We start from the raw sequence: 23,715 nt of genomic DNA on the forward strand, positions 1-23,715 counted from the left end.
TACGGTGGCCGAGAGAGCTCAACGCGCTGAAACTGAAGAAAACACATGCAAATAGAAAAAACACCCGCAAATTAAGTAAACATCTTCATCAGTTTCACAACACATGTGTGCTCCAAATACTCACAACACAACCAAATACAGAAACGCACTGCAAATAGGACAGAACACAACGGAAATGTTTCCGGGGAACCCAATAAGTGACGGACCCGGCTAGGACGTGCTTACAGCTGTCTACTTTTATTATTATTTCATTTTTTTTGCAAAACATACAGAGATGACACGTTTATGACATACAACTTTGTATACAATGTACAAAATGTATTTACAATATGTTCAATGTCATAAGAATACTAAAAAGAACAATGAGCTGAAGACTAAAATAAATAAATAAATAAAGATAGAGAAAAAGAACATGAGGGAAAGACATTAATCTATACATCAGTTACATTGTACACATTTTGTCATGTTATGTTAAAATAAGTTTCATAAGAAATGTTAGAATGCAGCTAGGGTCCAAATATGAGACGGCAAGTTTTAAAGTTGAGACACTCACACACAGATATAACGCATATTTTAAAAACTTTGTTGTATAAAATGTATATTTATTTGCAACAGTTATGTTAACAGCAATAATACTATATTTTTTTCTGGTAAGAACAGCTATTCAGCTGATGGACACGCGCTGCGTTGTCATGGGAACATCCCAGGTGAAAATAATGAGGAAATTACGTTGTCTTTCGTTGCTCCCTTCATCAACATGGCACACAAGTGCCCCGCTCCCTCCAAAGTGCCCAATTCAAGGGCTCTGCCGTCTGCCCTTTTAAGAGAGTAGGGCATAGGTAAAGCTCACGAGCAATAAGCACGTCCCAGCCGTCCGTCCGTCACTTATTGGGTTCCCCGGAAACATTTCCGTTGTGTTCTGTCCTATTTGCAGTGCGTTTCTGTATTTGGTTGTGTTGTGAGTATTTGGAGCACACATGTGTTGTGAAACTGATGAAGATGTTTACTTAATTTGCGGGTGTTTTTTCTATTTGCATGTGTTTTCTTCAGTTTCAGCGCGTTGAGCTCTCTCGGCCACCGTACATAGCAGATTAATTATCAAACTTAAGAAACTACTTAGCTTTATGGGTTAACATTACATTAAACTGTCATGTGGCTGGTTCTGACATTGGCTATCATGAGGCCATTATAACTGTCATGAATATATTTCTGACCACTTTTTCCAGTAATCCAGTATTAGTTTGACAATAATTTGACAGTATTAACACTTAATGACATTTTAATGACAAATTCAATTTGTACCACTGGAAAAAAAGTGGTCAGTAATATAATGTAAGGTTAACCCAAAAGCTAAGTAGTTTCTTAAGTTTGATAATTAATCTGCTATGTCATGTTTATGACATATTTATGACAGGTTATGATGTTTTTGTTTAAGTTGTCATAACAAAGACATCTCAAACAATGTCATATTTGCATTAAAAATGTCATAATTGAGCGAATGACTCTTAATGACAGTTTTCATAAACATTCATAAAACCTCCTTCATATTTATGTCATGTGTCATGTCAGTCTTATGCACACCCCTTCAAGTAAAGTGTTACCAAACATTTTTAAAACTATTTTTTAATTCTCACATTGAACCTTGTAAATCTCACCTTTAAGTTTGGGTGCTTGACTCTTGTGTTCTGCAATATCTGTATCATTTATACTTCTGATTGGACCGAAAACATTTTTTTTTTACAGGTTTCACTCTAATAAAGTCACATGACGCACAGAAAACTTCCAAATAAAACAAAACTTTGCTGAATAGCAGACTACATTTCCACTTCTTTCCTCACAGCTAATTTAAATTGCAGATGATTAGGCCTTTCAAAACGAGTACACTCATGTAGAGAAATCAACTCACACCATCCGATGAAGAGGAAGACCCATTTACGAAGCTTGTCTGTGGAATATGTCATCACAATCGCCGTGTGAAGATAGCAGCCCTCCACAAACATCCAGAAAAAATTGGTCACCACAAAGTAATTATAGATTGTTGTTATAAGACGGCACCAGGGCTATACAGAGAGAGAGAGAAGAAGGAGAAAGAGAAAGGGTGTTAATTGAGGTGAACTCTTTGGATGCATTACTTTTACTTGATGCTAACAGGAATCTTATTCTAGGTCTTAAAACAACATCATACCCCAGATTTCTCAAATATTTCATAAAAGTGTTTTGCACGGTGATAAATTATTGCAAATACTGCAATATTAATACTGCACCTGGAAAATAATGTGGCAAGCCAAACCGTGTTGTTATGCACAACATGTTCAACAGCCATTACTACTAAATGGTTACTGCATAATACATTTCACAGATTTCCATAAAATTATTATTCAATTCAGTGAGATATACTTCTGCTAGGATATACTTTACAGTCCCTGAAAAGCAAACAGCAATAATATTCTGACTCAATGGATGCTGCGCAGTATTGCTGACAGTAGCTAGTGAACTGGTGTTCAGCATCGCACTGTACTGTCAGAGTCAGACCTACATCACATGCTTCTTTACAGAAATATAACTTCATTTGTATTCATCTGAAGAAAGAAAGTCATATTCATCTAGGATGGCATGGGGATGAAATTATCAAATTTTCATTTTTGGTTGGACTATCCCTTTAAATTTACTTACTCCAATAATGTGTAATGAACTATTTGTATTATGTTGTAAAGCAATGGCACTCGTGTCACAATCACATTGTTACTGTCTTTGTGTCAGTGAAGACTACAGTCGTTCTGTCTAGATAAAGTCCTGTAGATCCTCTCGTCAGCGGAGAGAAAGATGCTGGAAGACTCTAATGAGGCAGTTTATGCCAGCAGACAATTGAAGAATATACTTCATGCAATATCTTCAGCTACTTTTTTTGAACATAATATCGTGAGGAATCGTCTGCCACCATCGTAAATGTAAATGTCCAAAACCTGCTGATCTGTTCACATATTAATAAGCTGAAATGTAGTTTAAAAGTGTTTCATACCTCATTTGTCTCATAAATGTTTTGGTCAATCAGTTGAAGCAAAAACCACATTACATTCCTCAGAATGAAGGTCGTAATCAAGTTCCAGTGGATTATGTTGCGAAGGCATCGGATGCTCCTTGAATTAAAAAAGATTTAAAAAAAAACAATCATTTCAGCAATTACACTGTGACACAGTTTTAGCATTGCATGAGCTGATTATGGAAATTCATAAGCATGAATATGGGACAAAGAGCAAAGAGGAGCTAGAGACACAGCTAAAGGTCGGTATTTGTGTTATTTTGTGCAGTGATTCTCAGTGGTTCAGGAAATACACACATCAAATGCACTGTAAAGGTTGCAGAGCATTCATAATGACATAATACAGTTTGGATTTCATTATCTTTCCATAAATAAGCGTCACGTGTGAGTGACAGAAGACTAGAGCGCTGGATCTAGACTCACTGAGCTCAAAGCTTGATCCATACACGTTCTGTTCAATACACTCGTATGATACGGGCACATTAAAGGATCTGAGGTGAAGATAGCTGAAAACAGCCACCGCTGTGTAAACTGCATTGACAAGTTATATCAGAAAACAGTGTGCCATAAACACACCGGTAATTACACACGTTTCAATTCTGCACCACCCTATTATTATAAATATAAATATTATTATAAATAAATTCTATTTATTATTATTATAAGTAACCATATACTACGAAGAGCATGGTTTTGCTTGTGACTACTATGACCGCAGCTAATACTCCAGTTAAACTCTTGATTATATGCCATATGTGACCCTGGGTCACAAAACCAGTCACGAGTCGCACTGATATATTTGAGCCAACAATAGGGATCAATATTATCGATTTTTCTTTTATGCCAAAAATCATTAGGATATTAAGTAAAGATCATGTTCCTTTAAGATATTAGTAAATTTCCTACCGTTAATATATAAAACATTTATTTTTGTGAATGAATGCAGCACAATTGTAAAGTTTAAACTTTAAAGGAGATTTTTGCAATGTTTTTTTGCACCCTCAGATTCCAGATGCTCAAATAGTTGTATCTTGGCCTATCCTAATACTGTCCTATCCTAACAAACCATACATGTATTCAGCTTTCAGATGATGTATGAATCTCAATTTCCAAAAATTGACCCATGTGACTGGTTTTGTGGTCCAGGGTCACATATGGTTAGAGATTGGACACCCCTCAATAAAGCAAAATACAAAACAAATGACTACACAACAAGAGCACAAGGAAAGACAGACAATCCGTGACACTGTGTAATGACTTGTCTTTTTCAGAGCTATCATATGACTTCAGAAGATTTGAAAAAGAGCATACTTTTATATGTTTTTATGTCATTTTAATATAAAATAAAAGGTAAAATTCCCCATTATTTGGTATAAAAAAAAAAAAAAACGACCAACGACTTCAAAAAATTATCTTTGAGTGTTCCACAAAAAAGAGAAAATTAGAGTAGATATTATAATGACTACATTTTTCCTTTAGTGTATATACAATCTTCATTATCTTTAAGTCTAAGGCTTAGGGTCAGATTTACTAACAGCTTCCAGCGCAATCATCTTTTTCAGCCGTTAAAAAGCTACTGTCAGGATTTACTATTACATATTTAAATTTATGTGAGGAGAGTATTTAAATGAATCACGCAAGGTGATTTACTAAGGTTTGCCCTCGTCAATTTACTGGTGTTTGCGCCATTATTTACCACCCAAAAAAAGTCAGTCTTAAACCAGACGCTAACGAGTAGATTGTGTTGATCATTATGGAAATGATTAATCCGAGTCTGTGTTCTTTAATGTGGGTGTCGTCAGTAGATCACGACCAGAACTTTCCTCTGATGCCCTGATTAGTAATCTGGCCCTTAATTGTCAAAACATATTAAATTTGTTCTTTTTTTTTCTTTCTTTCGTTTTAGATTTCTTAACTTTGAACAAGGTCTTAGCACAAGACAAGTGCTGAGAGATCCCTGACACACTTACCTCAAGCACAGAAAGAGAATGAAGGCAATAACGAGAGCTCCCACAGATATACAGTGACCGAAGTAGTTTATGATGAGGGCTATCTTGTAGTGCATGGGGTACTTCCTCTGTGGAAAACAGATTCATTATTAATTCTGACATGATTAAAGAAGCGATTCATTCTCTTCCTAGCATATGATATGATATAATATGATAAATGATTGCAATTTTAGCACAAATCAATAGTTATTACTCAATGACCATTTTGTCCTTACTTAATATCTTATGGAAGCTTCTAAAAGACTTGAAACTCATGAGTCCTTGAAAGAGGACACAAAACTGTAGACAACATACTAAAGGATTCAATTGTCCTTTTGCAGAATGTTTCCATGCAGAAGTGAAGGGAGAAGTTGACTGATATGGAGAGAAGTAATGTCAGATATGGGCTACTTCATAATATGGGGGGAAAGCAAAATAATTGGGCCAAATGGGTTATGTCATGCATGTCATTCAGAATGTTTTGGATTCTGTAAACAACAGGACCTAAAAGCATTGACATTAATAGCATTAACTGATTTAAACCAATCCAAACAGTTTTGAAAGAACTGGGAAGCAGGGCAGCTTTTAGTCTTGCAGTAGGAAAACAATAAGCAGTGAGTACAGAAAGGGAATAACTGCAGTGACTTATAAAGGACCATCAAGTGCCATCACTCCTCAGATTGCTCTTCTTCAGGAGGACGATTTATCTGCCGTTCTGTCTTCAGAGTTTTCTTGTGTTTCAGCTACTCGAGTTAATCTTCCCTTAGTGGGGAACACAATGTTTCTTGCTTATTATGATCAAGGGCACTCATTGTAAGTGTGTTCAGTGTTTTGGCTTTTGCCATGCTCAACGGCTTATCGAGATTTCACACTGCATTAGTTTTCAAAAATTAAGTGCTTCACTCAAAGTGTGCTTTCTTTTGAGGAAAAGAGTAATCCCCCGAGACCGTGGACCGAGAGTCGGGTTGCTGGAGATCCCGTGTGGAGCTCGAGGCTCTCTCACTCTCCCCGGACCATGCGCAGTGTGTTCTGGAAGCTCACGATGTGATCTCTTTCGGCTTGAATATGTGTCTGTTTACTGTCACTTCAGACTTCAGAGCGGGAGGAGTAGTGTTTTGGTTCACACAAGCATCGTGGTTTCAACAGGATGAGTCCCCATGTTGCATGTTGAGATCCTCGAATTAATAATCTGAGAACTGTGTCAGACCGTCAACGAATATCTGCCTTTCTCCTCCCTGTCTTTGAGACTCTGTCAGTTTCACTGCATTCCGCATTTCAGACAACAGTTCACTGAGTCAGGTTCTCCCATCTTGAAAAACAAAAGAGTAAATTTTCACGCTACCGTATTTATTAAAGATAACTTTGGAAAATCAAAATAGCCTGTGGAACAATCATTAAGACAGTAACAGCTTACAGATGGAAGGCAATTAAGTTTACAGTTATTAAAACTTAGGACACCAATGAACACGTTTCTACTGACTCTGAAAAACACCAAAAGAAAGAAGCCCGTGGTTCTGAACAAGCATTAAACGTGCTGCATGGAGGCTTGAGGACTGCAGATGTGGCCAGGGCAACTGCAACATCTGTACTGTGAGAAACCTAAGACAGTGCTACAGAGAGAGAGAAAGTCGTCCTCAGAGTGACAAAGCCACGTGTAACAACACATACACAGGGTCAGTGTCTGAAAATCACACATGCAGCATTGGTAAAGGATGCCAAAAGCAACTGTAATGCACAATCCCCCCATCAGTGCTCAGACCGTTCGCAATAGGTGGAGAGAGGCAGGACTGAGGGCTTGTAGGCCCTCCAGTCCAAATATCTACAAATTATTAAATCAAGATGTATTTACTAGATGAGTAAAATGACATATGATATTATGTCCTGTTTTAAGGGGGATTTAATCAAAATTAAGTGAGTTTTTGCTTAAAACAAGCAGAATTATCTGCCAGTGGGGTAAGGAAAATAATCTTGTTTCAAGATTTTTATTATTTTAACAATCTTAAAACAAGATTATTTTCCTTACCCCACTGGCAGATAATTCTGCTTGTTTTAAGCAAAAACTCACTTAATTTTGATTAAATCCCCCTTAAAACAGGACATAATATCTTATGTCATTTTACTCATCTAGTAAATACATCTTGATTTAAGAATTTGTAGATATTTGGATTGGAACCAAGACAAAAATACTTAGTAAGAAAAGCATTTTTTGCAGTGTTGTCATTGCAGGCGATCTCAACGTTGTGCTATACAGAGAAGCCATCCTCCTCCCTCGTGTGGTCTCCTTCCAGCCGACTCATCCTGCATGACAATCAATGCCACCAGTCATAGTGCTCATCATGTGTGTGCTTTCTTGCCAGACAGGAATGCCAGCGGCCAGCGAAGTGCCCAGATCTTATTTCCCAATGTGACCTGTTGAATCGGAACTGACTATATATTCCCAGGGGAATCAAGTGATGATCGATCATTTTTCTTTTACTAATGAAATGTTATAAACAATCCTGGGGATATCACTTAAGTCAAAACAGTAGAGTTCAGTGGAGTACAGTTCAGGCTTCTAACACATTTACCCACCTTTTCCTCTAGAATGGGCTCACAGTTGGAGTAGTTACTTTTCAGTGCCCATGTACCATTGTCCAAGCACTCTCTGTAAGCAATTCCTGCAGGGAATGAAAGGAATTACAAAGTCAGCGTGGTTCTTAAAGCCCAAAGAGGTTAACATGTTCATTGTTCAGCAGTCATAAGTTAAAATTCACAAAAGTTAAAGTAAATTGGAAGTCTTTGAAGTAAATGTCCTCACTGAAGGACTTGCTGAACACACTCATCAATTATAACAGCTCAACGGCATTGACTCGTTTAAATTCTTCCCAACTTCAAGGGCTGTTGGCTCTATCTAAGGTAAACCTTCCAGTTTAGAGTTTACCTATTTGATATGTTGTTTCCATTTGAGAATTTGAGCATGTAATTTGTAAAGGCGCAGAGCGATTCACTTAGTTTCTTATTCCAAGGAGTTATTTTGCATATCTTTGAAAATCCATCATGCTTAAATGTTCTTGCTTTGCTCTGGTTATTTTACTTTTTTCATTTTTAATGGAAAATTCTAATCTCTTTTCCAAGCTGCACTTGGGAACTTAATTAGATTTTTCAAAATCCTGTTAATATACTGCATCTCGTTATTACAGCCATTTTAAAAGAGAATGGGTCAGCTTTTCTATCCATACTCAACGAAGAAGTCACTTCTTGTTTCAACAGATGCAGCAATCTTACAGTCATTATGTGCTTGGCTGTGAGAAGATCTGCAAGAAGATCTGTGTGTGTTGTTCTCACGTGGTATCAGGTAACTAGGATTTCTAGAGAATATTGGTTTAGCAAGAGTAAACAGTAGGTCTATTAGCACCATTTTGAGACACGCTGCCAATTATGACCTATTCTAAATCCAGCTGTTGTGTATAAAGTGCATTGTGATGGCCATTGCACTGAAGCATATGGGTTTACAGAACGCTCTGACAGAAAGTGTTTTTGCTCGATAAGGGCTCGCCTCAGTTGAAATCATGGTTGAAATCAGGGGCACAATAACTCTTTTGGGGGGTACACTTGACACAGGTTATGTTTTTCATCACATAACCAATTAATGATCTCTGTGTCATTACAACCTACCACATGGATACAGGAAATATCCCCATATCCCCAAAAGTCAGAATTTACAATCTGAACTGAAAATGGAATGTAACAGGTGCAAAAACACCCATTCTCCATTCACAATGGTACATTCCTATACTTAGCATAATTCCCACCACTGTTTCCCTGACTGAGTTTTTCAAGCTGACAATACAACTGATAATCATGATAAACAAATTACAACCACAACCTCTTGTCTCAGTAAAAGAGTGTGTGTGTGTGTGTGTGTGTGTGTGTGTGTGTGTATAGTTTGTTTGTACAAACTAAGTTTTGGGGACAAATTTGTACCCAGAGAGACCAAAACCTGACTCTCAGCTGATCCACGTCTACCTATAGGAATACGACGCCTATCACTGTGTTCATATATAAGCTCCTTCAGTATTATCAGCAGCTATCGCGTTTCTCAGGAGCTCATTACCCTCCTCTATCCCCAGCTCCTCCTCTCTCAGTCAGGATTTGGCATTCTGATTTCCCTTTGAATCAGACTAAATTCTCGAATCATGTGTTACATTAAAATCTTGAATAATGATATCTGCAATACATTAATGTTGGTTCTGTTCTGTTTACCCTAAGGGGGGTTATTGCTGCTCGGCTGCATGAATGCGCAGGGAGTTCTTGCCCAGAACGAAACCATACCGCCAATCCAAACTGTATGCTAGTTATCAATCGTATTTGACGATAGTGGTCCTGACAGAAATAAAGAAATTGAAGGGTTTTTTTTTTTTAACTGTAAAAATGCAGGAAGTTTTCTGTGATGGGTAGGTTTAGGGGTAGGGTTAGTGTAAAGGGAGAGAATATACAGTTTGTTCAGTATAAAAACCATTACGTCTATATAATGTCCCCATTTAGAAAGCTAAGCCATTACATCTATGGAGAGTCCCCGCAAAGATAGCAAACCAGACATTTTAGCCACATTTCTAATAATTGTATAACCAAGTTTTTTTTATTTGACTGTACTGACACTTTTGGATGGAAACAAAAATTGAGATGAATTGACGCTGGATGATGATACTGCTTTATGGCTGAAACAAATTTGTATTATAAACAAATTTTGCAGCGTCAACACTGTTATTGTACTGAACTTACTCAAGCTGAAAAATGTAAAATTTTTGTTTTTAGAGCTGCTATCCAGCTGAATTTGTCTCATATTTATTTAAGTTTGCATCAGTGAATCTGCTATTTCCCTGTTTATTACTCTGAAGCTGCTTTATATAAATAAAAGTGACTTGACTTTTAAGTAAACTCTTCTTCGACTTGTAATAATAGCAGAACCTTAATGGTTTTATGATAGATAGATAGATAGATAGATAGATAGATAGATAGATAGATAGATAGATAGATAGATAGATAGATAGATAGATAGATAGATAGATAGATAGATAGATAGATAGATAGTTAGATAGATAGATAGATAGATAGATAGATAGATAGATAGATAGATAGATAGATAGATAGATAGATGTTATTTGACATTGAACATGAACAAATGCATAAAGAAATGAAATACAAAATAAACATAATGTTAGTTCCAGTGAAATATCTACACAACCCTCTATAATATCTTTACATCCATCATTATATGTGTATTTGGTGTGAGTGAGTGACAGTTTCTCTCTGCATGCAGATGATAAGGTTTTAGGGTGTGACAGCATCCGTCTGGCTTGAAAAAGACAAATGAGTTTAGAGTCACAGTGCATCTGTTCCATTTGTTAAGTAAAAGCACTTAAGTTTATGAAGGCCAAAATGGATAGTATGTAAGACCTTCACAATGTTATATGGAAAAAGTGATTTAAAAAAAGTCATGTGATAGCTTTAATGTTTTTGTTTCTGGGCATGTTTATGCATAAACCCAAGTAATAATTGAAAACTGTAACAATATGGATCGTAAATTCAATATCTGTGCCACTTGCTTAGTGGAGAAGAGGAGAGAAGTATCCTCAATTGAAGAGAGATAGTCACAGTTCTATGTTCAATTAAAATAAAAAAGATTACCCCATGTCATGACTCGAGTCTGAAGCCAGTGCTGAAATATGCATCAACCTGAGCTGTGTTACCGCCACCAAGGACACCAAATGGTTTCACTGAGTCCGCTGTTTTCCCCCTGAACGAATTCAGGCAGTTCAGCAACAACTGGGTGCGCTCGCTCATAAGACGTGCTGTCATAGTGACTGAGTCCAATTCTACACCGAGAAAAGAGATGCTCTGCGTCTGAGAGAACTCACTCTTTTCACATTTGACTTGAAGCCCCGAACGGCTGAGGTGCTCGAGCACCAGGTCCCTGTGTGCACACAATAAAACTCGAGAGTGCTAGAATTAGCCAGTCGTAGAGTTAATTGAGAATGTGAATACCCACTTCCCTTAGCAGGCCAAGGGGAGCCTCTGTGACCTTCGTGAAGATGCGAGGTGACAGGGGCAGCCGGAAAGGGAGGACCTTGGCCTGATATGCTCGTACCTCGAAGGCAAACATTAGGAACGGTCTGTGTCAAGAAAGAATTGAGAAATGAGTGTATGCATCCTTCAGTTCCACCACCGTGAACCAATCTTGATGTGGTACGCATGTCAGAATTCATTTCTGTGTCAGCCTTTTGAACAGGAGTTTGTGCAGGGCCCTATTCAACAATCACAGATCTGCCCGCATCCCACAACAACAATCTCGGCTGGAGGAACAGGCTCTTCGCTAGAAGGAACGTGATCCTTGGACAGAGGACAGACATTTTCTAGCCTTACACTGAGACAAACAGGACGCTGTTGAACACGCTGTTGATGTTGAACGCTTTTTGACATACCTATGTTGGGTATCTCACGTTGCAACGGAGCAGATGTTGCCATGTCAGAAGGACATGCGTCCCAAACTAGTGACTGGGCCATAGAGGCATTGAAACACCTTCCTTGCTCACTTCCCTGACTGCGGGTGAGCTGCAGTGGAGTGTGAGGAGGCAAGGAGTTTGCGTCCATAGAACTCCCTGTGCAAGCATTCGATGCATGGCCGTTGTGGTGACGAGGGCCATAAGCATCAATTGTGAGAGAATGACCCAGGGAATGAGGAAACTGCTCTTCTTCTGACCGTGAAAAAGCCATCGGCCATTCAACGTCTGGCATCACCTCCTACAATAAACGAAAAAACAAAGGCCCTCCACCGGGGGACGGAGTGGAGCCTGTGTTCTTCTTCACTGTTCACAGCCGAGAACTGCTGTGAGAAGTCCTGGACAGTGTCACGAGAGCGGCCACCTTGGGAGGTGGGAGCATCGAGTATGTGGCACTTTCTCAGCATCTCGTGTCTGCGCAAGGTTAAGCCAGAGATGGTGCTCCTGGACCACTGGGGGGACATCACCCGACCCAGAGCCCGTGCCAAGCGCAACTCCTGCATCAAACCTGGGTTAGGACTACCCTAGTGCAGTTGGCTTGGCCTGATGGACCTGCAGGATGGCCATGCCATGCAGGGCGGAGGCAGCCTGACCAGCAGCACTGTAAGCCCCTGCCGTCACTGACGAGATGAACTTACATGCCCTGGACGGGAGCCTCGGACAGTTCCCCCAGGTGGAGGAATTCTGCTGGAACAGATGCACAGCATGCTAAGTGGATGGGAGACCTGTGGGGATTGTGATCATCAGAGGGAGAAAGGTGTCGAACACATCCAGAAATACATGGGTGGAAAGGCATCTTTAAAAAGACGCTGTCCGCCGGTGTTTGCTCTTTTAGAAGACCTTTGCTCTTTTTTGCTGTCGAAGTGCCTAGAGGAACTCCCTGCACTTAACTTTGCATTGCTGGAGAGAGACCACTGAAGCACAGTGTACAGGTTTCCAACTGCTTTTGACCTCTTCAGAGATGAATGAACTGTCAGCGCTGATGCGACTGCTCACCCACGAAGAACAAATCTAAGTGGAGCCATCTCCTGTTATACGCGGATGTCCAGGGGAGTGGCATGCAAATCCAACTCGCCAAATCTCATTGGCCTTTTCTAAAGTATTTGTTAGTGACGTGACGTGACGTGACGTGACGTGACGTTATATGACGGGAAGGCCAAGTACTCAGAGTGTACTGTATTTTCCTTTTTCAAGTGATTCCAATCATATTTCAATCAATTAAATAACATCATAATGAACAGCGCGCATCTGAAGTGTCTCACCTGAAGGAAATAATCAATTATTTTTCGTCTTTGATATAGATCGGCCAAGTTTTCTTATTGGGCCGATAACGATAACATTAAAAATTAACATATATCGGCCGATATCGATATGGTGGCCGATATATATCGTGCATCCCTAATAAAAACATTCTAAATGTTTTGAAACTCAGCGATCTGAAGGCGGGTCAACATCTACAGTGAACAGTTTCAGAGTGAGTGTTTGTGTCTGTGCTTGGAGCATCTGATATCCATATGTACATAAACTCCTAGTTTCAGCCTCAGACGTCACGCCCACGGACCGTTGGCAGAACGTCTGAAGCATATGGAACGCTTTTCTGGAAACACTTCAGGAGTTTCGAAGTCGCGATCTGATTGGTTGAATTCTACAGGATGTCCGGGAGACGTGCGTGTTGTGTTTTTTATCGGTCCACTGGGAAACAAATGCCGTGACGCCAAAACCCCTCGTGGAAGAAGAAAGCCGTTGTGTTTACAACTGTGACAATAAGCGCTTACCAGGATCAACTAAACGCTGGATTTATTTAACGCTTTGGAAGTATGTGAAGTTCGCGGCTCCACTGTTGCAGTAAACTTGCACAACGTCCTTGAATTAATAATTTATTAGATGCACGCCGGTCTGTTATGTAGGGATATCAACATTATATTGTCACGCCCCTAAACATAACGCGGAACAAAGCAAACTGTGATTGGTTGCGTAACTTGCGTTACGTGTCAGTCAAACGTGCTCTTGGGTGTATCACGTATTCGATAGAGTCCAAGCCTTCTGCCGTCAGTCTGAAGCTCTGGCTACGCGAGACTAATAAACTCCACCAAAACACACTTTTTCCACAAGTCCATTATAAAACACTCGCCAGGCATGAATTTTGAGAGCGCACATACATGGTTTGTTTGTGCATTAAAATTAACAGACTCACGCATGCTTAATGTTCTATTCCTGTATGTCACTGCAATCGTCTTTGCCTTGATTACAATCGACATCAATCAAAACTTTACTAGCAAGACACTGGTTTGGTCATCAGCCGAGAGTCGTAGTTTGCCTTCATAATGCTCAGGCGCCAGCTGAATGTTTCAGTCACTCAGCACTGTAACAGAGTCGTCGCACGACTCAAGGATTGGTTCATATTCAGGTTGTTTTTTAAAATCTAAATACACACTGGATTGATAAATTTTTGAAAACTGGACATGAGTCTCTATTCTCTCTGCCATCTCTAATTTAATCTGACCGGTTTTGGACTGACTGATTGAATGCATTGCCTTACTGAATCCTTGGACTGAAAACTTTTCCGGAGAGTGGCGGGTTTAAATGGTCTGATCACATACAGAGATGGGAAAACATAATGATGTCTCTTGTCAAAAAATGTACTTACTATTATTTTTGCTATAATGTATAATGTATAGGTCGGATCAACTGCCCGCCAGCAGTACAGTGTGGGTTAAGGGGCTTCGTGGAGATCAAATGGAGACTTTAGCCTACGCTTGCTGTGTCCCAGATTTGTCTCCTGAGATAATGAACTCTTTCAGAAGAGATCTCATCAAAGCAAATTACCAGAGCAACTGGAGTCCACGAAGAGTCCACGAAAAATTTATAAAGCTATACTCTAGCTATACTCTTTCTCAAAAACTATTCATTGTGTGTATTTCAGTTAGAGAATACAAAAAAAATGAAATACAGAAAATATATACATAATAAATAAACATTGTTTGTCTATGTGTGTGTAAAGGTGTGTGAATCTTTGGTTTGTCTAGTTGCGCAAAACTCTATTTTATTTCCAACTCTGCTCCAACACACATCCCTGCATTTGCATTATTTGACCACATCAGTGAGAACTAGGGGTGTAATGGTACACGTATTCGTATTGAACCATTCGGTACGAGGCTTTTGGTTCGGTGTTCGGTACGCATTTTCAAACCGAATGGTTCGTTGGACCATTTTTCCTGCCGACCAAAATTTTGTTATTTCAAATGTAGGCGGGTCAACATTGTCCCACATCAAATGGCAAACGTAAGGTAAGCGGAACAAAATTGAGCTACTCGTTATTGTGTGGTTGACGGACCGTTGTTTATCAGTTTGGACCAGTGCAGCGCGAGCCGATCTTGATCAAGCGACACTGTTACTACACAGTGCTAAGAGATCCAGTAAATAAATCATTTGAATTTGCCACAGAAGTAATAACATCGCTGCGAGATCTAGTGAGAAACATTCACATTTCTCTGTTTTAACGGATCGAACAGCGCTGACGTGGAAACCAGGAAGAAACATTGTGCAATGAATGAACTATCCAGTGTCCACAGATCAGCAACATTCACCATGGATTTACTGTAGTAACACTAACTGCAACCATGGAAGTTTGGCAGGAATAGTAGGCTATAATGCTTTCAAGTAACATTACGTTGGTTTTATTTTGACATTATGAATAAAATTGCTGCCCTCAAATGTTAATCTGAACTATACCGGTAAAACAGACCTTTGTTTATAACTACTACAATATTAGGCTACATTTCATGTAGCTCATAAGAAGAGTCTATTATAGCTCCATCATTGCTCAAAGTAAAAAAAAAAAAAAAAATCATACTTTATTATGTTAGTTTTAATTAAAAAAAAAAAAAAACTCTGGCATTTCTTTCTTTTTGCTGTATCGAAAACGTACCGAACCGTGACACAAGTGTATCGTACTGAACCGAACCGTGAATTTTGTGAACCGTTACACCCCTAGTGAGAAAAGGCCATTGTTGTAGTAACTAGGATCCTAAACTATTATTTATTTTTACCTAGAAAAGAACTACAGTAAAATGTCTCACAAAACACCCACTGACCATTAACAATCTTTTTTTTCACCTTCATTTAGCATATTTCACACTAAAAAATAGCACTGGAATGAGCAAATATGGGTGCTGCTCTACACAACCCTCTAGTACAACAACAATCCCTCTTAAAGTATACATGTGATTACTTTAGTAAAATACGCAACAATAAGACTTTATCCCTTGTGAAGAAAAAAAAGCCCAGAATGAATTTAGGGAAGTTGTTTTATTTGTCAGTATGGGAATCTTTGCCTCCACTTTTGAAGAATGATTCCTCCAGGTGAAGCAGAAGTGGAAACCAGTTGATAAATGTTACAAGGTTCATCTCAAATAGCCTTAAAATCAACAAAAATGGCCTTTATGTAACTTGGATACAGCTTTAGAGAGGATCACATTTAATTGCTCGGAGACCCTATTTTCACGTCTGTGTTGGCACACAGAATCAAACGCTCTCTCCTCCGCAGTGACTGTTCTCTCTGACGCTTCAGAAGTCTACACAATAGATGCCTTCACATCTTCCCACTGTTTTCTGTTTGCACTTGTTAAATCATTCTCACTTTGGATTTACCAGCCCACCATCTCTTTCTTTTATTTTTCCACTGAGGTGAGTTTAACTTGATTTATTTTCACAAGTTTTTATTGACCTCAATAAATACCTCAAAACTTCACTGTTGTATTCAGGAAATATTTACCCATCATTTAACTACAGAATGTGTTTGTGGATGAGCCGAGTCACTGATCAAACAGCACAGCATGTGTGTAAGTGAACTATATTTGCACAGTGACCAACTCTCTGCTTAGGGGCGTGGCTAATTAGGTAACGATCTCACCAACTACATCACTACATCTCCCCTTCCCCAACTGTTTACTCAAATATGTTACTATTCCGGCATAATAAAAAAACTGTAACCATTTTACCCACTTTTAAGTGTCTACATGCAATTCTTCTCTAACACCGGAGAAAATTACTGTTTTATTAAAATTACAATAGTTTTGTTTCTTTTTTGTTGTTGTTTCACATGAACATAGATCTTCTCTTTTTTCACAATGTTTTCCTGGCACGGTGAGAGGATTATTCTGCCTCTTTGATCACCAGCCATGAACTAAAGGTTCATTCGTCCTAGCGGGACAGACAAACGCCCCAACCGTGTGTAAGATCCATGTCGGGTAGGTATAGCAGGCTGAGGGCTTCGAGCTGAATGATGGATTGTGTGACTGTCAGGTTATCTGGTCATCTTCAGGTATGTTGTCATCTTCAAATAAGTCTGGCCAAAAGTTCTTAATCCTAACAGTCTCTCCGGACTTTAGTGATGAGAAAGATCTCTTGTTGAATGCATGTCTGTGCGAGCACGTAGACTGGGTTCTAGTGTTGGGTCCGAGTCCACCATTGTCGAGTCCGAGTCGAGTCCAAGTCCTTAACAATCGAGTCCGAGTCCAAGTCCGAGTCCAAAGAGGGCCGAGTCGCACTTGAGTCCGAGTCCTTAACATCCGAGTCCGAGTCGAGTCCGGCCGAGTCCACAAAGATTTAAATGGTTTTAAATTGACCTTTCACAAAGACCCGCCCCTCTTACTGTCGCTACGTCCGACAAGCCATTCCGCTCTCACTCCGGAAATATGTTCTCACACAGTGAAATATATATTGCGGAGCAAAGAGGACACTGACAATGCGCCAACAGACAAGACAAGGCTACTTCTGGTATGAAATAAAGTCTCAGCTTTCAAATTTTGTAATTTTTATGAAATTAAAACAATACACACCGTTTTGTGGTGCTTTAATATAGGCCTCAACTCAAGCAGCACATGAACTGATAATATCTTCTAGTTATAGCACGAATTAAACATGAATGAACATCAGAACTGCAAAAAGAATTCAATACACACCATTTTTCAAGTTCAAGTCCAATGACTTTAATCTACTATCTGGTTTGGTTTGTTTGTCGGACACAAATGGCAGGTATCTGCATTATCTGGTCAGATCGCATGTCAATCAAATTCCAGTGAAAGGTCTCAACACTGAGCTCTTAAATTAATATGTTAAACCTTACAAAATGATTCCAATGTATAGTTACAGTCATACGTTTACCTATCGTACATCTTTCAGATTCTGCAAGGTAATGCTCAAGAATATAACACGATGAATTAAGAGCCAGGAGTAAACTTTCGAGCAAGATGACGTTGATTTTTTAATTTTTATTTATTTTGATGATCTTATTTTGTTTTACATGCTAATATCTTATTTAGCCTCTAAATGGCAGGACTAAATTAATTAATGAATTTTTAAATAAAATAAGAGCAATTTACACCAATGATCCAGTTCAAAAATGTACACTCCCTGGCTCCTAATGGTTGCTTCCTTCTTGAGCATCACTAAATGTTTGCAGGGTTTGTAATAGTTGTGTATGAGTCCATCAGTTGTCTTCAGTGTGACAAGATGGATCTCACAATCATAGTCACTGCTAGTAAGGAGTCAAATATGCAGACGATGCTGGAAAAGCAAAGAATGTGCAGGAGCTGGAGGATTTTTCCTCATGAACAACCATTAAAAAAACAAAAAAAAAAAAAAACTTGTGGATCATTCAGGTAAAGAAACACAATATTAAAATCAAGCCTATGTAATTTGTCTTGTATTTTGTGTTTGTATTTTTTTATTGTGGACTAGGCTATTAAACATCCATTATGTGAAAAAGATTTTTCAGGGCAGTAATAAATAGCCTAGAAACAATGTTTTTATGATCATCCTCCTTAAAAAATAAATAAATATTACATTTTGGAGATTCTGCAAGGTGTATGTAAACTTATGACTAAAGTGTAGGCTAAATCAATGTAACAAAAATCATAACATTATTAGACGCCAAAATGTTGCTTTGGTTATCACGTTCTCATGTTGCTATGGTTACTGTGTCAATCATCGCAATTTCATGACTCACAGGACTAACATTCTGCGGATTCTCTCCCACATTTAAATGCAGCTATCACTCTTTTTAATTTACAGTGTGAACGTAACCACTGGTCCTCTACAAGCATGAAAAAAATATATTATTTAGATTGTCAATAGCGCTCACTTTAAGCCATCACTTACTTCTTTCACTTACGTTCTGTACTCTCACTGAAACTCAAGTCATAAACACTGAAGTTGTCCGCACTGCACAGCGAATCTCTTATTTATATCGCGTCAAGACTTTGTCGTTTTTGAGGAGATTTGCGAAAGGATAAAACTCGCGCTGATTCTGAACTTTTTGAGCGACTTCTCCGCATGGTGACTCAAAACGCCTCTGATTGGCCACTGTGTTCATGTGCTTAATATACATATCTGTGATTGGCTACAATGCTCAACACTGACACAACACAATGTAAGCAGTTTCGTTTCGTTTCGTTTTTGAATAATATTGTGTCCTCCAGTGCCCGGACTCGACTGTACTCGGCAAATTTTCCGAGTCTAAAATGTCCGAGTCCGTGTCAAGTCCGAGTACAAATTCATCCGAGTGCGTGACAAGTCCGAGTTCATTAAAAATTGGACTCGAGTCCGAGTCCGAGTTCGAGTACCCCAACTCTACTGGGTTCAAGCTGTTCGTCAGCATCTGGGCGAGTGACGGCGGCATTGGCAGGACAGTTCTCCTTCTTCTGCCCACTGACGCTCCGCTGGACTGTAGCCATGTGGAAGTGGTGTAGAGTGGTGTGCATCATCTACATTATGTTCTGGCAGAGAGCTAGCCAAATAAAAAAATAAACTAGCCCAATGGCAATAAACACTGATCGGGACTCCTGGAATCATCCCAACCTTCCCCCCATTGTTTCAGTGGCACATCATGCCACAGTCCACTGGCACATGCCACTGAAATCCAGATGTGCCACTAAATATAGCAGCATCTGCCGATGGCTTCTGTGTATAAGATTTAAAAAAAAAAAACACAGAAAAAGTCACGCCAAGGTTACAAAATATGCACAAAAAAAAGATTTTTGATGAAGCACAGGCTCTTCGTCAGACTGTGTATAAGATGCCATGTCACACACTGCTCCTGCATCTCTCTGCACTTCACCCTTAATTGCATTCAGTTCATTTATTTATTTATCTACTTACTTGAAATTTGTTTGGCCTCTGGTGTCACCCGCTGCCGGTTATTTTTTGCTGTACAAAACAGCTTGTTACGCTACTTTATATTACAAACTGGTATTTCTTACCATATTATTTTAATGTAATGTTGTAATTATAAATACACTGGTTTGTAGCTGTCCCAGTTATGTTCAGTTTGTTTAGTTATCATGGACTTTTAGTTTGTGTTCACAAGTTTTCTATCGTCCTTTGTTCATTTTCCCGCTCCTCCTTTGTTTCTATAGCAACGTCATCATGAGTTCGTTCTTTTCAGCTGTGTTTGATTAATTATCTTGTTTGAGTTTGCTGTTTAAATGGTCACGTTTGCGTGCGGTGTGTTTTTCCTCTGCCCTATTTTGGATGGTCTTGTGGATTATTATTAAATATTGCGTGTGAACTTCATCATCTGCCTCTTCAGTCTGTTCCTGCATACTGTGCTGACAGTAGCACAAATATTGTTGCTGTTTTCTGCACTTTGTTATCCTTTATTTCCCTATAGCGGCTAATGAATCATAAGTCTCGCACATTCACAGACAATAAGGTGGATAACAAATGCCAACAAAAGTAACAAAGTGATTTAATCTACCTTACAGAAATATATGGATCTATGTATGTCTTTTATCACTGTATTACACTGTAACAAATTTCTGTAGTTTTCACAGCATTATTACTGTAAAATGAGCAAATGCTTACTGTAGAACCTGTATACAGCATGTTACTGTAGATCTGCAAAGCATCATGGTCAATTTTCAATGGCGGGTAAATTCTACAGTAAAAATATTTTTTCTGTGAATCACAATACAGCAATTTCTTTGCCATGGTAAGCTGAAAAGCTACGAGATTCCACACTTTTATCGGAATTTTAACTTCAGAAAGGTAACTTTGCTGATTTATTTCCACAGTTTACTCTTGTAAAGTTACCTATTTGTTCAACTTTAAGAGTGCACCAAGTAAACGAGCGGCGCACTTCCTAGTAAACTCGTGTCTTGTGTGCATTTTATAAAAAATAAAAAATAAATATATCTATATATATTTGCACATAATTTCGATAGATTTTCTAATCTGGCAACATTCGATAACGTCATAATGAATAACAATTTAATTGGAATTGTGTATGTGTACGTGATGTATATTGGTGCGCTAGCCGGAAATTTGATCCCCATACACTTGGATTTTTCTCTTGCCTGAGCACGTCAACTGTCACCGCGGACGACACCGCGTGCGCGTGAAGCCGTGAAGCCGTGAAGCCAGCCGACTCGACAGAAAACGCAGGTAGAGGTAAGACTTAACACATTTTTAATAGGATCATGATTTTTCTGAACTTAATCGCAGGTCAAACTGCAGAAACGAGATTGTTGATAGCCTAATTTGAAGTGCCATTCCTTCAAATGTCCTTCACATGTGGGAGCATAGGCCTATACTGTATTAAGTGTCTTTTCTGGCAACATTAGCCTACATTTATAACGTCTTAAATTTGATTAAAGAGTAACGTGTAGCATTGTCGAATAAAATTAATTTGTAATTGTGTATTTGATGTAACTTATGTGTTGGCGCGGTAGTTTGAATAATCTCACTCGTTTTTTTTTTCATGCTTGCTAATGCTAACGTCGCCGCCTGAAGAATCAGACATTTTAAGCGGGCCGATTCGAAAGTTTTATTCATGACTCGTGGAAGCATAATAATATACTCGCACTGTATTAAGATTTTTCGAGATCTTACTAGTTCATTTATTTACCATTTATTGTACTTGTGATTTTTAAAAGGTTTTTTTTTCTGTTTATTTTGTGTTACAGGAAACTTCCACCCAAGCAGACGTTGAGGCCCAGATTTCCCTGCCAAGCACTCCAAGGCTCATCATGCTCGGTAAGATCCCAGCACTAGACATGCACAATAGATCCCAATTTTAAGTGTATAAGTATATTAAGTGTTAAGTATATTTGTATCGATTCACTGTGTGTGAACAAAGTTTTTCGTCATCTTGCACTTAGATTCCAAAGTGTTAAAGTGGCGTAATATCCAGATTGGACGCGTATAAGAGACATGAGACTGAACGCACTGAAAAGCCTTTGCACTGCTCATATGCTGAGAGGGAGATTAGACAATAGAGCTGCACGATTCATCTTCAAAGACTGTGATCTCGGTCATCGAGACCTTTCAATTCGTCTGTCTATTAAACTTTGACAAATTCATATCGCAACATTCAAATCTGTGTTGGCGCTGCCGTTGACCCAGAGAGAGAAACGTTAGTCATGAAACAGCTTCACAAACAGTCTTTTAAATAAATATCATACATTAGAATTTATCCAGAGGTAAGCACTTATTTGTTGTTGATATATTTTTGACTAGGAATGGGAACAAATATTTGAGTAGTCATTCTTTAACCACCTACCCGACTAGTAAAATAATTCTCAAAGTGTTTATTTGGGTTTATATGGACTATTGTGTAATTGTTAAACATCAAACTTTCATTTTTATTATTAACTTTTCTACCATTTGCATGGTGAGTTAAAATAAAAGTTTGATGTTTAACAATTATTTAAAAATATATTCAATTTTAAATATTTATTTAAAAGACTGTTTGTGAAGCTGTTTCATGACTAACGTTTCTCTCTCTGGGTCAACGGCAGCGCCAACACAGATTTGAATGTTGCGATATGAATTTGTCAAAGTTTAATAGACAGACGAATTGAAAGGTCTGGATGACCGAGATCACAGTCTTTGAAGATGAATCGTGCAGCTCTATTGTCTAATCTCCCTCTCAGCATATGAGCAGTGCAAAGGCTTTTCAGTGCGTTCAGTCTCATGTCTCTTATACGCGTCCATTCTGGATATTACGCCACTTTAACACTCATAGATAACGACAAATTTCATCCTCTCTTGGAACGAAAGTGGCTAACTTCTGTCAACCTCATCTACAAGCAAGGACAAAAATAAAGCAATTGAATTTGAATTGATATCGATTCTGGAATAAAAAAATAAAAAAAGATTTTAGAATCTACACGATAGCTAGGTTAATCGATTTTTCTCTCCAAGCCCTAATATATATGTAAATGTGTGTTTTAAGAGTTTTGGTTTATAGAGAAGTGGACATTGTATTACATGTTGATTGGCTAAATCAAATGATCCAATCAAACTTTTATGTATATTGTCATCAACCCATCTGTCTTGCTTATAAACTTTTCAATTAATAATTAATTTCTTCCACTGCAGGGTAGAAGACTCCAGCCCAGGACGTTGACTAGTTCAGGCCCCGTTTTTGAAGGAAAATACAGTTCTGGGAGAAAAACAACATTAAGGGACTAAATTCTACTGTTTGAAATCCTGCTGTTTTTAAATCATTTATTTTGTCTTTTATACACTCCAATTTTAACCAAACATTTTAATACATTTGAACAGGATTGATTTTTATGTTCAGAAAAGTGTTGTTGTATACAAAACAAAATTAAATGTTAACAGAAAAATGTTTACCTATTGAAAAAAAAAAAGTTTTTTTTTTGCTATTTATTTTAAGAATTTTGAAATTTAAAGTGTGAAAAGTTGTCAATAAACGGCATTTTTGTGATTAAAAACAGTGTCTTCATTTTACAGTACACAAAATTAATGCAGTAATCCCTATTACAGTAGTAAAATATGTGAGGTGATGAAACACAGTACTGTGATTATTACTGTAAAAAAGTTTACAGTATTTTTCAAGTAACTGCAATTAAGTTTACAGTAAGCATACTGTGAAATGAACTACAGCAACTTACTTGCTAATTGCTGCCAGCAAGTTGCTGTAAATTTCACAGTATTCTTTTTACAGTGTACTCCCAAAAATGTACAAAAACTTTGAAAGCTTTCGATGACTTGAACAGTTTATGTTAATGATAAAACTTAGTAGTTCTCATGACTTAAACTTAAAAGACATGTGCACTTTATTTCAAGTCTCCTGAAGCTGTACAGTGGCTTTGCTTGAAGTGCAGAAATGTAAATTCAC

The 23,715-nt window shown here is 38.3% G+C and overlaps 1 protein-coding gene and 1 long non-coding RNA gene across 2 annotated transcripts in view; one reads left to right on the plus strand and one right to left on the minus strand.

Moving 5' to 3' along the window:
* The window catches only part of LOC311087497 (corticotropin-releasing factor receptor 2), a 79,035-nt gene that overhangs the window by 42,767 nt on the left and 12,553 nt on the right, over window positions 1-23,715 (minus strand). Inside the window, exons 3-6 of the mRNA XM_084120827.1 lie at window positions 7,600-7,685; window positions 5,011-5,117; window positions 3,020-3,137; window positions 1,907-2,060 (exon numbers count right to left, since the gene is read on the minus strand). Coding sequence (XP_083976953.1) covers window positions 1,907-2,060; window positions 3,020-3,137; window positions 5,011-5,117; window positions 7,600-7,685 — 465 coding nt within the window. The remainder of the gene's footprint in view (window positions 1-1,906; window positions 2,061-3,019; window positions 3,138-5,010; window positions 5,118-7,599; window positions 7,686-23,715) is intronic.
* On the plus strand, window positions 20,879-23,303 carry LOC311087498. Its single transcript, XR_014607295.1, has 3 exons — window positions 20,879-21,017; window positions 21,533-21,602; window positions 22,950-23,303. It is a non-coding gene; the product is annotated as an uncharacterized lncRNA (long non-coding RNA).

The sequence above is a fragment of the Abramis brama genome (genome assembly GCF_963993115.1).
Source record: "Abramis brama genome assembly, chromosome: 7".
Taxonomy (NCBI): domain Eukaryota; kingdom Metazoa; phylum Chordata; class Actinopteri; order Cypriniformes; family Leuciscidae; genus Abramis; species Abramis brama.